This window comes from Salvelinus alpinus, chromosome 36 (genome assembly GCF_045679555.1).
Source record: "Salvelinus alpinus chromosome 36, SLU_Salpinus.1, whole genome shotgun sequence".
In the NCBI taxonomy this organism is placed as follows: domain Eukaryota; kingdom Metazoa; phylum Chordata; class Actinopteri; order Salmoniformes; family Salmonidae; genus Salvelinus; species Salvelinus alpinus.
The window spans coordinates 13285246-13300510 of record NC_092121.1 but is presented as its reverse complement, the minus strand read 5'-3'; the positions used below and the strand labels follow the sequence as shown (position 1 = coordinate 13300510).

At 42.4% G+C, this 15265-nt stretch overlaps 2 protein-coding genes across 3 annotated transcripts; both read right to left on the bottom strand.

The window, feature by feature from the left end:
• Positions 1–20: 20 nt before the first annotated feature.
• On the bottom strand, positions 21–3762 carry LOC139565295 (cold shock domain-containing protein C2-like). Its single transcript, XM_071385506.1, has 4 exons — positions 3623–3762; positions 1967–2305; positions 1625–1747; positions 21–1394 (listed from the first exon to the last, which is right to left on the bottom strand). Exons 2-4 carry the CDS (start codon positions 2146–2148, stop codon positions 1220–1222), a joined length of 480 nt encoding a protein of 159 aa, XP_071241607.1. The 5' UTR covers positions 2149–2305; positions 3623–3762; the 3' UTR covers positions 21–1219.
• Positions 2556–13638, bottom strand: LOC139565294 (DNA-directed RNA polymerase III subunit RPC8-like). 2 transcript variants are annotated; one of them, XM_071385504.1, is made up of 7 exons: positions 13440–13638; positions 13043–13157; positions 12754–12850; positions 6533–6619; positions 6079–6142; positions 5641–5857; positions 2556–5025 (listed from the first exon to the last, which is right to left on the bottom strand). In XM_071385504.1, the coding sequence occupies exons 2-7, from the start codon at positions 13151–13153 to the stop codon at positions 4975–4977; spliced, it is 627 nt and encodes a 208-aa protein (XP_071241605.1). In that variant the 5' UTR covers positions 13154–13157; positions 13440–13638; the 3' UTR covers positions 2556–4974. The 2 variants fall into 2 exon arrangements, with proteins under 2 accessions (XP_071241605.1, XP_071241606.1); XM_071385505.1 differs by lacking the exon at positions 6533–6619 and having other exon boundaries at positions 3993–5025; positions 13440–13637.
• Positions 13639–15265: the final 1627 nt, after the last annotated feature.

Below are 15265 nucleotides of genomic sequence, written 5' to 3'. Positions count from 1 at the left end.
AAAGATAACAGCCACCATAATTGTGAATCATAAAATGTTTTTAGTGCTCTTTCAAGGCTCACATTGAAATTAGGGTAAACTATAGCCACAGTGGCTTGTCTAACAGAAAATGCTCTGAACTGTGACCAATGGAAAACCTAGCATTTTAACTAAAACTAAAATATGAAATAAAACAACCCAAAACAGTAAGAATGAAGGACAGAAAAATACATAGAAATAGCCTAAATATGGAGAAATGCTAAACATAATGGGCAGACATGAAACAAATACGAATAACGGCTCAGTAACAATCAAATGATCATTTCAGAACTTAAACAAATACATTCAAATGTATTTAAATTCCATTGACAGTGTGTTACAGCGTCTCTCAGACAATAGAAAAGTTTCAAATAGTTTCAAAAACCTTACAGTAATTTGCTCATACCATCATGGTGAGTTACAATTTGCAAACAGGACTACAAATTGCCACATGATAAAGCCTAATAGGAGTTGTAGTCGGTTCGGCAGTATTTCAGAATGGAAGTTCAAGTTTTTAAGTGCATTCGTTTGACTACAATTCCCAAAACTTAAACCCAGTAACCTCAAAACTAACGGATACAAAAAAATCGAAGCAAAATGATCAAATAAATATATATTAATAAAAGGCAAAAATACAAAGACGGTTGTGTACCTCGAGAACATATTAATAGTGGCTTTTCCATTCACAGTAAAATATAAATTATTCGTTCAAGCTTTTGATTTTGTCTTACGCCCATCTCTCCCTCCCTTCTCGATTGCTCTCTCAATCAGACGTTTCCGATTCTGTATCTCTAAACCTTCATCAGTTATTTTCTCTCCAACCTCATTTTGATTTGACACCAATAGTAATGCTTCTCCTCAAAATGGTGTCGGATTTCTCATTCTATTTCCTCCACCACTCCGCTCAGTCCCCTCACCCACTTCCAGTACCTTCAGGTTGAACATATTCTCCTCCCTTGGCTTTTATGACTTATCAATCCAGTCTGTACTAACCACGTCCTAGTTCACGGATGGCCAACTTGTGTCCTGAGGAGCCAGTCAGTGTATCTAGGGTTTTGTTCCAGCCCAGCTCTAGCACACCTGATTTAGACAGACTCTCCAGCACCAGTTGGCCGTCCCTGCCTGCCCTAGCCAGACCCCTCAACTTCCCACCCTAGCCCTCCCTGTAGCCAAGTGTAGATAAACAGGCCAGCGCTGAAGCCTAGCTCTCGTCTAGCTGGCTGATGATCTGGCCAGACCAGGTCTCATGCTTCGTCCCTGGGTTCAGATGAACTATCTTCACCTCCACGGCCTGGATCTTCAGGTTTTTGGGTGGGATCCGGGAGACTTTGTATGTGACCTCATCTCCTTCTACTGGGACATACTCGCCCTCGATACTGAAATAGATTGAATTAATGATTTAGATGTTCATTTACTGCACAATATGAATATGCAGTCAGTTCCTGCTTTGAACCTTGACACATTTTATCTGACACTGAACACTGATGTTCCATTGCTGCTCTGAGATAGAAAGCTGTGAACAGAATATTTAAAAAACAGGGCATTCTGTTCATTTTAGAAATTTGCCAAGCTAAAGAAGGCTGCTGTAGTGATGAAGGCCACTCACTCAGAGATGTGAACAAAGATGTCATCTCCGCCATTGGTGGGGCGTATGAAGCCATGACCTTGTGACCTGCAGAAGCTCTTGCACACGCCCTTAAACGCTGGCCCTGAGGTGGCCCGCACCGTGCTGAAGAGAGACAGGGGAGAGAGCATCATGTCCACTCTTAACAAAACATTACATCAACACACCATATCCCTTCTGCTACTGCTTGTGGAAATAAATTATTCTCTAAGAAGTTAAGGAATGTATATATAAACGTCATAGAAGTGAACGATAATAAACATGCACTATCAAACCAATTCTAATACAGAAACGCATTCATGAGCAGCATATCTAGTTGCTTACGCTGAATAGGTGCGGTTGCGTTTGGTGGGCAGTGGGCTGGGCAGTGACCGGGGCTGGGGTGGCGCTCCCCTTTCCCACACACGGCTGCCCTCCCTCAAGAAGGGGAAGGAGAGGGAAATGGGTGCAGCCCGGGGGGAGCGCAGAGGGGCCTCTGAGGGGGACGTCAGGCTGGGGTCTGTCATGGCTGAGGCACGGGCGAGGTCGCTCTTCTTACCACTCTTCTGGTTCTTCACCACCTGGCCTGATGCTGACACTCCAGTTTTGTTAGTCTGCTCACTGTCTCTGCTTTAATATGTCTTGCTATTGAGTACACATTTGTCAGTTTGTTTCAGCAAGTTTCTTAATGAAGAAAGAAAGAGAAGAAAAGCGAAAGTTGAACCAAAAGGAACAACTGAAACAAAGACAGATTTCATGAAGTTTATCCCTACTGCAGAGAACATTATGCATCATTCATAACAGCTTCATATTAAGATGGATGTTTGGATTTACATTACTGGACACTTATGGAGCCATTTAGTCAGACTACCCTGGTTAAGAGTATCAGCCTAGTGGCAATGTTTAACCAAAAATGACACTGGCAGCCTTTCAATTCATTACAGACAATTTTTACTTTCAAATGCCATACATTTCAACTGCCAACCATTCCTAAGTCTGCCCACAAACAATAACAGGCTCAACTTAGATATATGACTGTTGTTTACATTATGTATCAAGTCCTTCAAGCTCAAGAGGAGCACAGCTTTAGGAATTGCTGCAACAAAAGCAGTTAAATAAAGGTTAAATATATATATATATATATTTTAATAAAGCAGCCATTGTGTGCCAAGACATGGTGGTGCATATTGATGGCATGTGCACGCAATAAGATAGGACACAGCACACACTCCAAGGCCAAGATGGCTTTGCATGGTTTAAGATAGTTACATTCTTTCGCTCTGCCTGCATCATCAAGGTTACAGTAAAACAGACAGCTCGAATGTTGAGAACGCCGTCGACAGAACTGCTGGCAAAACGCTAGCTGTGTGTTTCTGACGTCAGCATGCAATACGGGAAAGCGTTGGATAATGACTGCAAACCAAAACATTAGGGCTGCTACATTGTAACACCAACATTGTAACACCGTTTTTATAAAGTTAAAATTAAAAGAGAGAAACAGTTAAGTCTATCTCTCTGGATACTTTCTCTGGGCTACATCAGAATTAAATATCTGAAATAGTCAATTGACTCGGCTCAACGTGTCTAAATATCACAAGAAAAATCCCTCTACGTGAGACATTCATAACATTGTATGATTCGTCATGTTGCGGAGGCGTGCATTTCGGGCTAAATGAATGACCAGTTTGCATTGCCAAATTATTATGTAATAAACACGCATATCATCCGACTTTTTCTAATTTCCAGAACATTCGAAAAGTCGGCGCGCGCAAACAGAGACGCTATAGGGATGAGAGGATGAGTAGCCTTGTCAAAGGTATTCTATAGCCAATAGTTGTCATTATCATACATTTCCTTTAGCCTATACTTTGGTCAAAAAGGCTGTCACACGTTAATGAATAGGCGATACAGATTTTCTACAATCCAAACAATAGCTGGCATGCCCGTACTTGAATATTTGTACAATATTTTTTTATTTTTTTTTAACATCGGTCTACTTACTGCATTGCTAGAGTCCGTTTTGTCGGTAGAGGACGGGTGTGTGCCTTGTCAGTTACTATTATATAACATTAAATAAATAACAGTAAATACGCGTAGTCGCGCGGAATACCCTGATTTGCGGTGTGTTGTTGAAGCTGCGCATCTGCCGCTGGCTGAGATTACACCGTAGCCGGGAGAATGGGCGTGATGTTTGTGATGTGTGTTTGCCGACAAATTTGTTGGCATAACAAGAGTGCTATGCCCATACGCGTCAAAGCAGTTATTACATTAAACAAGTACGTGTTCGTATTGTAAACCATACTGATGTATTCCTTCATGTAATGGTGTAAGTAAAAATAACCAAAATCAAGATCAGAATATGAAACATTCATTTGGCCTGGAAGAATATGGCTTCTACGCTTTATCAAAAACTGCTTCAGAGGACCAACTCTGAAAATACACAAATTACAGTGAGGTGTAGTGCTTGTGGGTTCACAACAACCCTTCCCAAGGACAGTAATTTTATGATATTTTTGGGATACATGTCCTATACACAATTATAAACTGGGTGGTTCGAGCCCTGAATGCTGATTGGCTGACAGCCGTGGTATATCAGCCATATACCACAGATATGACAAAACATTTATTTTTACTGCTCTAATTACATTGGTAACCAGTTTATAATAGCAATAAGAAACCTCAGGGCTTTGTGAAAAATGGCCAATACTCTGCGATGCGTCATGCCTGAGATCCGTGGTATATTGGCCATATACCATCACCTCCTTGGGCGTTAATTACTTAAATAACCCAACTCAAAATCATGCAAACAAAGATTATCACTGATGAAACACTATACTGGTCAAAAAGACAACACACAATTGTATATTTAGGCACACTCCATTACTTGTTCAACTGAACACTCACAGACTACATGGTGACACTAAATAGGCCAATTGGGGCCCTTTAGTCAGTCTTTCTTACGGTCATGTGCACCGGGTGTAAATGCTGGTGCGTTAACAGTTATGGTGGTAGTATTTACAATATACAGGGGGAAGTGGATCTACACCTTTGCAAGTGAGGCAGTTCTCCATGTCCCCGGCCTGTGTGCGCTATTAGAAATCCTTGCTACTGGTTCCTTGTCCTTGGGTCTGCCATTCCTATTATGGGAATCCTGGCTCCTCTACTTGAGCCCAAAGTTCTGTGTCTATTAGCCTTGTGGACACTTCACAGAGTCCTGTTTCTCCAGTGTTAAAGTCACAACCTGGGAGGAGTGACTGAGAAGAGTCCAAAAAGAAGGTGTATGTCCAGCAGGTAGGATGAATACTTGACAGCTGTCTCCCCTGTTTTCTCTACTGTAATGGTCTCTCCTTTCGCTAGCTGTTCCACCAGGACAGGAGGCCCAAGCCTGGCTCGCTAATGGTACCCTGATACACAAGAAAGGCAGGGAGGGAAGGGGTGGAATTAATTACTGACTTATAGTATTGAAAAATACCTTAAAATAGTCATTTGTAATAAGGATGTATGATGCAAAACCAAAAGTACACCTATGTGAAGGACATCACTATGCTGCTAACAGTTTTGCCTTCTCGAACGAGTGGTCCTTTGCTTCGCAAGCACAAGTGACCGCCCTACTTGACAAAGTACTAACCAGTTGCACTACCCAAAAGGTACCAATTCTGCAGTAACATCACCATAGACTAAAATAGACAGCTCCAGTGCCCCAAAGCTTGTTTAAGCCTGGGCAGCACCGTTGAGGACTTTCAAAATGTTTAAGTAGTCAACTGGGTGGGACTTCCTATGGGTTAAGGAAAGATCACATAATTCCATCCAGGTCATCAGGAGAATTCAGCCAATGAATTATACTCCTGATCAAACGTTCCATACTTGCTCACTGGACATTTTGAGTGAGCTTACCGGTACCATTTAACTCAATCACATATACTGTAAATGGATACTTGAAATTATTCAATTCACAACAATAGTAATTCAATCTTTTGTAGTGTGAAATAAGTCTGTTCTATCAGTGAGCGCCTTCTTACTAGCAGTGTGTAAGGGGCCTCTTTCTTCTGGCCACTCTCCTCTGCTCCTGGAGCTGCAGGGGTGTCGGTTGCTGCGGCAGAAGGGCCTGTGGGCGACGTGTCCAGGAAGACTTCATCTGTGACCCGGAAGCGGATGTCCTCACCTTGGTCCATGTAGAGGTCATGGGCCCCTTCGTCCGTCTCATACTCCCACACCCACACCTGCTCCGCTTCATCGCTGAGGCAGCAGTCAAGGAGCGCTTGCTAGATTGCTTTATTTTCAGTAGCTTTTACAGGTAAACTAAAATGTCTATCAGATAGCTATCAACATGAGGAGTTTAATTAACATTTACACAATTGTATTCCAGAGCCATCTACTGCAACTCAGCTTTAAGCAACAAATTGTCAAATGCACACATTGGTAAGAAATACACAAACACACATCACTGGGCAGGATACAATTTTGCAGGCTGCTGTAGGGACTCTGGGGGAATGACGATGTCATCAAAGAATCCTAGGCTGACTGTGAAACAAAATATGGCAGTGTGAACAAATCTATACAGACTGCCACAATGTTATACTTCATACTGAGACATTCTTCCTGTTGATCCACTTTATACATTGAGAGAGAGACCGGGTCGGTAGGAAAACCACTGCAGTGTGTACAGACTCCTCTGGGGCTGTGACGCCGGAGTATAAAAAGTATCTGACCCAAATTAGTGTATCAGCAAATCACAGCATGTTCAATTGTTCTTATTTCCACACAACGAGGCCTATTAGTCCAGAATAGACATAGGTATATGCGTTATGGACAATGCTGTTGCACTGAGTCATATAGGCTACTAGGACTTAACATTCAGATGGGTGGGGAGAAAACTGGAAGGTGGGGTGAAAGATGAGGTGTTTCTCTCACCATGTACTCCTTCTTGACTGCAGTACTTGATCTTTCCAACAAGAATCTCATCCAAGAAAGGGTGGAACACAACATACCTGAAGTGGACTAACAGAGTAGGGAAAAGATAAGGTCACATCAAAATGGACAGTCAGTCCTAAGAGAAAATCCCTGCCCAGAAACAACTCCTAGTCAGTGACCTCCAGGCACTTGTGTAGATCTGATAGTAATATGGTGCAATACAGTGAAAGTTCCACCTAACCTATCAGAGGGCAAGGTGGAGCTACTTACACTGCTCAAAAGAATAAAGGGAACACTTAAACAACACAATGTAACTCCAAGTCAATCACACTTCTGTGAAATCAAACTGTCCACTTAGGAAGCAACACTGATTGACAATAAATTTCACATGCTGTTGTGCAAATGGAATAGACAAAAGGTGGAAATTATAGGCAATTAGCAAGACACCCCTAATAAAGGAGTGATTCTGCAGGTGGTGACCACAGACCACTTCTTAGTTCCTATGCTTCCTGGCTGATGTTTTGGTCACTTTTGAATGCTGGCGGTGCTCTCACTCTAGTGGTAGCATGAGACAGAGTCTACAACCCACACAAGTGGCTCAGGTAGTGCAGCTCATCCAGGATGGCACATCAATGCGAGCTGTGGCAAGAAGGTTTGCTGTGTCTGTCAGCGTAGTGTCCAGAGCATGGAGGCGCTACCAGGAGACAGGCCAGTACATCAGGAGACGTGGAGGAGGCCGTAGGAGGGCAACAACCCAGCAGCAGGACCGCTACCTCCGCCTTTGTGCAAGGAGGAGCACTGCCAGAGCCCTGCAAAATGACCTCCAGCAGGCCACAAATGTGCATGTGTCAGCATATGGTCTCACAAGGGGTCTGAGGATCTCATATTGGTACCTAATGGCAGTCAGGCTACCTCTGGCGAGCACATGGAGGGCTGTGCGGCCCCACAAAGAAATGCCACCCCACACCATGACTGACCCACCGCCAAACCGGTCATGCTGGAGGATGTTGCAGGCAGCAGAACGTTCTCCACGGCGTCTCCAGACTCTGTCACGTCTGTCACATGTGCTCATGTGCTCAGTGTGAACCCGCTTTCATCTGTGAAGAGCACAGGGCGCCAGTGGCGATTTGCCAATCTTGGTGTTCTCTGGCAAATGCCAAACGTCCTGCACGGTGTTGGGCTGTAAGCACAACCCCCACCTGTGGACGTCGGGCCCTCATACCACCCTCATGGAGTCTGTTTCTGACCGTTTGAGCAGACACATGCACATTTGTGGCCTGCTGGAGGTCATTTTGCAGGGCTCTGGCAGTGCTCCTCCTTGCACAAAGGCGGAGGTAGCGGTCCTGCTGCTGGGTTGTTGCCCTCCTACGGCCTCCTCCACGTCTCCTGATGTACTGGCCTGTCTCCTGGTAGCGCCTCCATGCTCTGGACACTACGCTGACAGACACAGCAAACCTTCTTGCCACAGCTCGCATTGATGTGCCATCCTGGATGAGCTGCACTACCTGAGCCACTTGTGTGGGTTGTAGACTCCGTCTCATGCTACCACTAGAGTGAGAGCACCGCCAGCATTCAAAAGTGACCAAAACATCAGCCAGGAAGCATAGGAACTGAGAAGTGGTCTGTGGTCACCACCTGCAGAATCACTCCTTTATTGGGGGTGTCTTGCTAATTGCCTATAATTTCCACCTTTTGTCTATTCCATTTGCACAACAGCATGTGAAATTTATTGTCAATCAGTGTTGCTTCCTAAGTGGACAGTTTGATTTCACAGAAGTGTGATTGACTTGGAGTTACATTGTGTTGTTTAAGTGTTCCCTTTATTTTTTTGAGCAGTGTATATAACATATGGAATGCCGTTTGGGTCTTTGCATTTCAAAAAAAGATACGCATCAATTAAGCTTTTAATTTGACGTGTCAAATAAAATTCTATTATAAAATGTTGTGTGAACTAAATTTGCATGCGCAAGCCAAGCAACACCACTACAGTCAGTAGCACGGTCAAAGCTGGGGAAAAAAAGTCTGCAAACAATCACACACATCGGCCACAACGTGTTTACAATACCGCTTTGGTAATAAGCCATTATTTGTTTGACTGAATTGGAAAACATCAGTGTGAGCATTTGAAATAGGATCAGGATCAAACGAACAGGATCAAAAATGTTAGCTAGGTAGTCCAACATTCTCCCAGACTGCAACCATTCCAGAGGCAGGGGAGAAAGGATGGTGAACCTGCTGCTTCTGACACCTAGCTAGTAACCGAATATGTTGCTAGATCGAGTCCCCGAGCTGACAAGGTAAAAATCAGTCGTTCTGCCCCTGAACAAGGCAGTTAACACACTGTTTCTAGGCCGTCAATGTAAATAAGAATTTGTTCTTAACTGACTTGCCTAGTTAAATGAAAGGTGAAATATATATATATTTTTTTTAAGTCACTGGTCCAATGAACGTGTTTATTTTCGAATGCTCTGCATGGAATTATTACTTCGTCTTAACCTGTATTTTTTCTACCTTAGATAACACAAAGTAATAATTCTATGCAGAGCGTTCGAAAATAAACACATTCATTGGACCAGTGACGTTTTTATTTTATTTGTATTATTTTGCACCATTTTGACCACAATTATTGCATGAATATTGATTTACAGGTAACAAGTGAATACATTTGTGGGCTCAATCCTAAAACAATGTATTCACTTGTTACCTGCAAATCAATATTCATATGAAACATGTAGGCCTATCAGCGACATTAAGCAGGTTTCCATCCAACCATTTCATGCAGATGAATTACACATTAAAAAAATTAACTCACAGCAGGCATGATGGAAACAGCACATTTGAGGGCAAAATGTCAACACAAAATACACTAGACAAGGGTGGACAATTTTCTTGCCTGTGAAAGATTATGCAATAATCATGGTCGAAACGCCGCAACTATTGATATAATAACCATCATGTCGAGGTTAACTTGGATTCACGCAATGATATTTTACGTTGCAGCCTACTACCACCATGCCATGGAAAAGCATGAAGAGTTTATAGGAAGATTAAATAAACAATGATGGTGGTCAAAACTATGATTTTCCTGTGTTTTATATATACAGTTGAAATCAGAAGTTTACATACACTTAGGTTGGAGTCATTAAAACTCATTTTTCAACCACTCCACAAATTTCTTGTTAACAAACTAGTTTTGGCAAGTCGGTTAGGACATCTACTTTGTGCATGACACAAGTAATATTTCCAACAATTGCTTACATACAGATTATTTAACTTATAATTCACTGTATCACAATTCCATTGGGTCAGAAGTTTACATACACTAAGTTGACTGTGCCTTTAAACCGCTTGGAAAAGTCCCAAAAATGATGTCATGGCTTTAGAAGCTTCTGATAGGCTAATTGACATCATTTGATTCAATTGGAGGTGTACCTGTGGATGTATTTCAAGGCCTACCTTCAAACTCAGTGCCTCTTTGCTTGATATCATGGGAAAATCAAAAGAAATCAGCCAAGACCTCAGAAAAAAATTGTAGACATCCACAAGTCTGGTTGATCCTTGGGAGCAATTTCCAAACGCCTGAAGGTGCCACGTTCATCTGTACAAACAATAGTACGCAAGTATAAACACCATGGGACCACGCAGCCGTCATACTGCTCAGGAAGGAGACGCGTTCTGTCTCCTAGAGATGAACTCTCCTTCCAGACTCACATCAAACATCTCCAATCCAAAGTTAAATCTAGAATTGGCTTCCTATTTCGAAACAAAGCATCCTTCACTCATGCTGCCAAACATACCCTCGTAAAACTGACCATCCTACAGATCCTCGACTTCGGCGTTGTCATTTACAAAATACCCTCCAATACCCTACTCAATAAATTGGATGCAGTTTATCACAGTGCCATCCGTTTTGTCACCAAAGCCCCATATACTACCCACCACTGCGACCTGTACGCTCTCGTTGGCTGGCCCTCGCTTCATACTCATCGCCAAACCCACTGGCTCCAGGTCATCTACAAGACCCTGCTAGGTAAAGTCCCCCCTTATCTCAGCTCGCTGGTCACCATAGCAGCACCCACCTGTAGCACGCGCTCCAGCAGGTATATATATCTCTGGTCACCCCCAAAGCCAATTCCTACTTTGGCCGCCTCTCCTTCCAGTTCTCTGCTGCCAATGACTGGAGCGAACAACAAAAATCTCTGAAACTGGAAACACTTATCTCCCTTACTAGCTTTAAGCACCAGCTGTCAGAGCAGCTCACAGATTACGGCACCTGTACATAGCCCATCTATAATTTAGCCCAAACAACTACCCCTTCCACTACTGTATTTATTTAGCTCCTTTGCACCCCATTATTTCTGTTTCTACTTTGCACATTCTTCCACTGCAAATCTACCATTCCAGTGTTTTACTTGCTATATTGTATTTACTTCGCCACCATGGCCTTTTTTTTGCCTTTACCTCCCTTATCTCACCTCATTTGCTCACATTGTATATAGACTTATTTTTCTACTGTATTATGTTTGTTTTACTCCATGTGTAACTGTAACTGTCGCAATTGTAAATGAACTTGTTCTCAACTTGCCTACCTGGTTAAATAAATGTGAAATAAAATGTGAAATAAATGTACATACTTTGGTGCAAAAAGTGCAAATCAATCCCAAAACCACAGCAAAGGACCCTGTGAAGATGCTGGAGGAAACAGGTACATAAGTATCTATATCCACAGTAAAACGAGTCCTATATCGACATATCCTGAAAGGACGCTCAGCAAGGAAGAAGCCACTGCTCCAAAACCGTCATAAAAAAGCCAGACTATGGTTTGTAACTGCACATGGAGACAAAGATCGTACTTTTTTGGAGAAATGTCTTCTGGTCTGATGAAACTAAAATAGAACTATTTGGCCATAATGACCATCGTTATGTTTGGAGGAAAAAGGGGGAGGCTTGCACCCCCGGCAGCATCATGTTGTGGGGATGCTTTTCTGCAGGAGGGTCTAGTGCACTTCACAAAATAAATGGCATCATGAGGAAGGAAAATTATGTGGATATATTGAAGCAACATCTCAAGACATCAGTCAGGAAGTTAAAGCTTGGTCATAAATGGGTCTTCCAAATGGACAATGACCCCAAGCATACTTCCAAAGTTGTGGCAAAATGGCTTAAGGACAACAAAGTCAAGGTATTGGTCTGGCCATCACAAAGCCCTGACCTCAATCCTATAGAACATTTCTGGGCAGAACTGAAAAAGCGTGTGCGAGCAAGGAGGCCTACAAACCTGACTCAGTTACACCAGCTCTGTCAGGAGGAATGGGCCAAAATTCACCCAATTTATTGTGGGAAGCTTGTGGAAGGCTACCCGAAACATTTGACCCAAGTTAAACAATTTAAAGGCAAAGCTACCAAATACTAATTGAGTGTATGTAAACTTCTGACCCACTGGGAATGTGATGAAAGAAATAAAAGCTGAAATAAATCACTCTACTATTATTCTGACATTCCACATTTTTTACTAGGATTAAATGTCAGGAATTATGAAAAACTGAGTTTAAATGTATATGACTAAGGTGTATGTAAACTTCCAACTTCAACTGTATTTACGCACTATGAGGTTGGAATAACACCATGAAACTGAAAATAATGATAATGCCCTCTTATTGTAAGCACTGTTTGAAAAGAGCGCCTGAAATTTCAGCCTGTTTTGGTGGGATGGAGTTTTGGCCTGCCTGGTGAAATGATTTGATATTAAGATACAAAATGGCTGTATTGGGCTTTTAAGTACACTGTAGGCTTGCAAATGTCCAATAAATAAATATTGAGGATTGACATGATCGGTGTTCGGCTTTATCAAATAAAAATGATCTCGCGCTTATCCACATCTCATCATATAACCTACTCTGTCAACTTTATAAGTGAACTGTTGTCTAGAGAGCATGTGCAAAAACCAGATTGAGCACGTTTACTATTTGTTGTAACAGTTTGTGACAAAACCATCGGTCGAGTTTAAAATGCAATGGAAACATTGAACTTCCATTTTTTATTCAGTACAAAGAAATGTAAGCACAAAAGGGCTTTTTATGTGCCCTGTCATCACACAGCTTTTTATCTGCAACAAGTCAGTTTTATGGAAACCCACCTGCGGTGGGAAAATGTGCATAATATTTTTATGCTGATTTTTAAATATTCGCATCAAAATCTGTCGCAAATTGTAATTTCCTTACCTTTGGTGTGGGAAGCTCCATCACCTGGAAATATGTAGGAATCCTCCAGTTTTGTGATGTCATACAAACAGATACAGAGGCCAACCTGGTAAACCACCTGTGGCGATGCAGGTAAAGAACAGCCAAACATAAATAAAGCAGATAAGTTAACAAGACTACAATGTCACAATTGTGTTAGGCTAAACAAAGCAAACAATAAAAGATTAACTCAGCTGACAATATACAGAACCTCTGTCCACTGATGAATAGGGGAGTTGGATACAGTATCTTTGGTACTGCATCCTCTCACCTTATTGGCCAATTTCTTGTTGAGTTCTTCGGCTATGGCTTCATTGAACTGCCGCTGGAAATTCCATGGGGGGATTCTGACAGTGTCAACCATCTCCACTGCCACGAACATAATTCTGGTCCGAGGAAAAACAAGAAACAATATACAGTAGCTATGAAATCACAGAAAAATACCTTTCAGACAGGGTGGTATGACAGTAAGTCTGCCATGTGTTAAAGTGCTATAGCACAGGTACATTTACCAGCTAGCTAGCTACCTTATCATATTAAATTCCATTGTTACAGTGTAATGAAACAATGTAGCTAGTAATGTATAACAATTTCATCAAGAAACATAACGTTATCTCTCTAGCTAGCTAACACAGCATCACGGTCCTGAAACTGTTAACGTTACCTACCTTTCCTTGCAATCCTTTAAACTACTCAAATTATTTAAATTCGGACAATGTATCTTCAACTGCAAGGATCACCATCTTATTAGTTTGAATAAATACTGGTATCATAGATAAATTGACACCAAAATCCCCATCTTGGTGTCGCTAGCTTCATAAAATATTTTTTTACACGTGTTATTGATTTACTACATTATCGTGACCGTTTACGGCAGGTCGCAATCTTAAAGGCACAGAACGCTTTTTTCAGCAATTTTATTTTAGTATTTTGTTCGTCAAAGTTCTTGGCTTCCTCCTCTGGTCTCCTTTCCTTATCTGGTCTACTGATCTGAGAACTCATACATTTGTTCTCACTTGCCCAGTTCTTCAACATAGTGTAGAAAAGGACACACAGAAAGGAAGCCACTTAATACTGTTGAGATACACAGTATTTGTCTTTGCACTCAGTCATGCTGTCTTGCAGTTTCCTCTGAATGATGTACCTGGGAAATACTTACATTTTAAAAAACATTTTTTTAACAGAATACAAACACATGAATAGTGATATTCCCTTGAGGATTTACCCTGGTTGTATACCAAAAGACTCAAACTTGTCTGTTTCCATCTACGCAGACCGGCACCAAGTCTCATTGAGCCATGGCTCTGGCGGACCTGGCCTGATTTGGTGCCAAGCCATGTATACATTTCAGCTGGCATTTACATAACACTGGCTAACTGTGAACTTCAGCACCTTCTCACAAATCAACAGTCTTGAATGACGCAGAGGTTGTTGATTCTGCTCGCCCCGTTGATTCTGCTCGCCCCGTCTTTAGTGTCACACTCCTGAAGGAAATACAATTACACTGGAGCTTACATTTAACATAAAACACTGGCAACCCACTGGTGTTGGGGTAGAAATCTTCATGGGTTCGACCGAACCCAAAATTTGGCTCTAGGTCTGGTTGTCATCGGGCCCGGATTCGATTGTTCTCGTGTCCATTCGGGAGGGTCACCCTTTAAAAAATGTGTTTGGGCCTCCCAAGTTGTGCAGCGGTTTAAGGCACTGCATTGCCCGGCACAATTGGCCTAGCGTGGTCCGGGTTAGAGGAGGGTTTGGCCGGCCGGGATATCCTCATCCCATCGCACTCTAGCAACTCCTTGCGGCGGGCCAGGTGCCTGTAAGCTGACTTCGGTCGCCAGCTGGACGGTGTTTCCTCTGACACATTGGTGCGGCTGGCTTCCGAGTTAAGCGTGCAGTGTGTCAAGAAGCAGTGAGGTTTGGCAAGGTCGTGTTTCAGAGGATGCATGGCTCTCGACCTTCACCTCTCCCGAGTCCGTAGGGGAGTTGCAGCGATGGGACACGACTAACTAGCAATTGGATTTCACAAAATTGGGGAGAAAAAGGGGTAATTGGCCTTGGGTCTGGGTCCAACTTTTAGGACCCGTGAAGATCTCTAGTGTGGGGGTAAGTCTCATTCGAAAAGCACCATAATTGCACATTTCCACTAGTGACTTACCTCAGTGTTTTACCAAAAAGGCTCAGACTTGTTTCCAATTCCACAGCCCTTCTCCAAAAACATAACACTAGAGCCTACATTAACATAGTCACTGGCAACACAATGGTGCTGTAATGGAAAAACCCAGACACAGGTTAAGCCTAGTCATGGACTGAAAATCGCCATTGAAAGTACTTCTTAGTCCAGGACTAGGCTCAATCTCTGTCCGTGAAACCGCCTCTATTATGGCTAAGGGATACTATATTCACAGTGCTGAATTGTAACTATAAGTGCTGAATTAAATCTAATTATGTAAACTTGCAAAAATAACATTTTATTAATTTACCACAGGAAATA

Excerpts from the sequence above, each read along its gene's own strand:
- LOC139565295 (XM_071385506.1), bottom strand. The coding sequence starts at position 2,148 with ATGACAGACCCCAGCCTGACGTCCCCCTCAGAGGCCCCTCTGCGCTCC. Across the intron at positions 1,748-1,966 it reads CGCAACCGCACCTATTCAGC|CACGGTGCGGGCCACCTCAG; the intron begins GTAAGCAACTAG and ends GTCTCTCTTCAG. Across the intron at positions 1,395-1,624 it reads ATCTTTGTTCACATCTCTGA|TATCGAGGGCGAGTATGTCC; the intron begins GTGAGTGGCCTT and ends AATCTATTTCAG.
- LOC139565294 (XM_071385504.1), bottom strand. The coding sequence starts at position 13,153 with ATGTTCGTGGCAGTGGAGATGGTTGACACTGTCAGAATCCCCCCATGG. Across the intron at positions 6,620-12,753 it reads TGGAGCTTCCCACACCAAAG|TCCACTTCAGGTATGTTGTG; the intron begins GTAAGGAAATTA and ends CTACTCTGTTAG. Across the intron at positions 6,143-6,532 it reads CAGTCAAGAAGGAGTACATG|TCAGCCTAGGATTCTTTGAT; the intron begins GTGAGAGAAACA and ends TTTGTTTCACAG.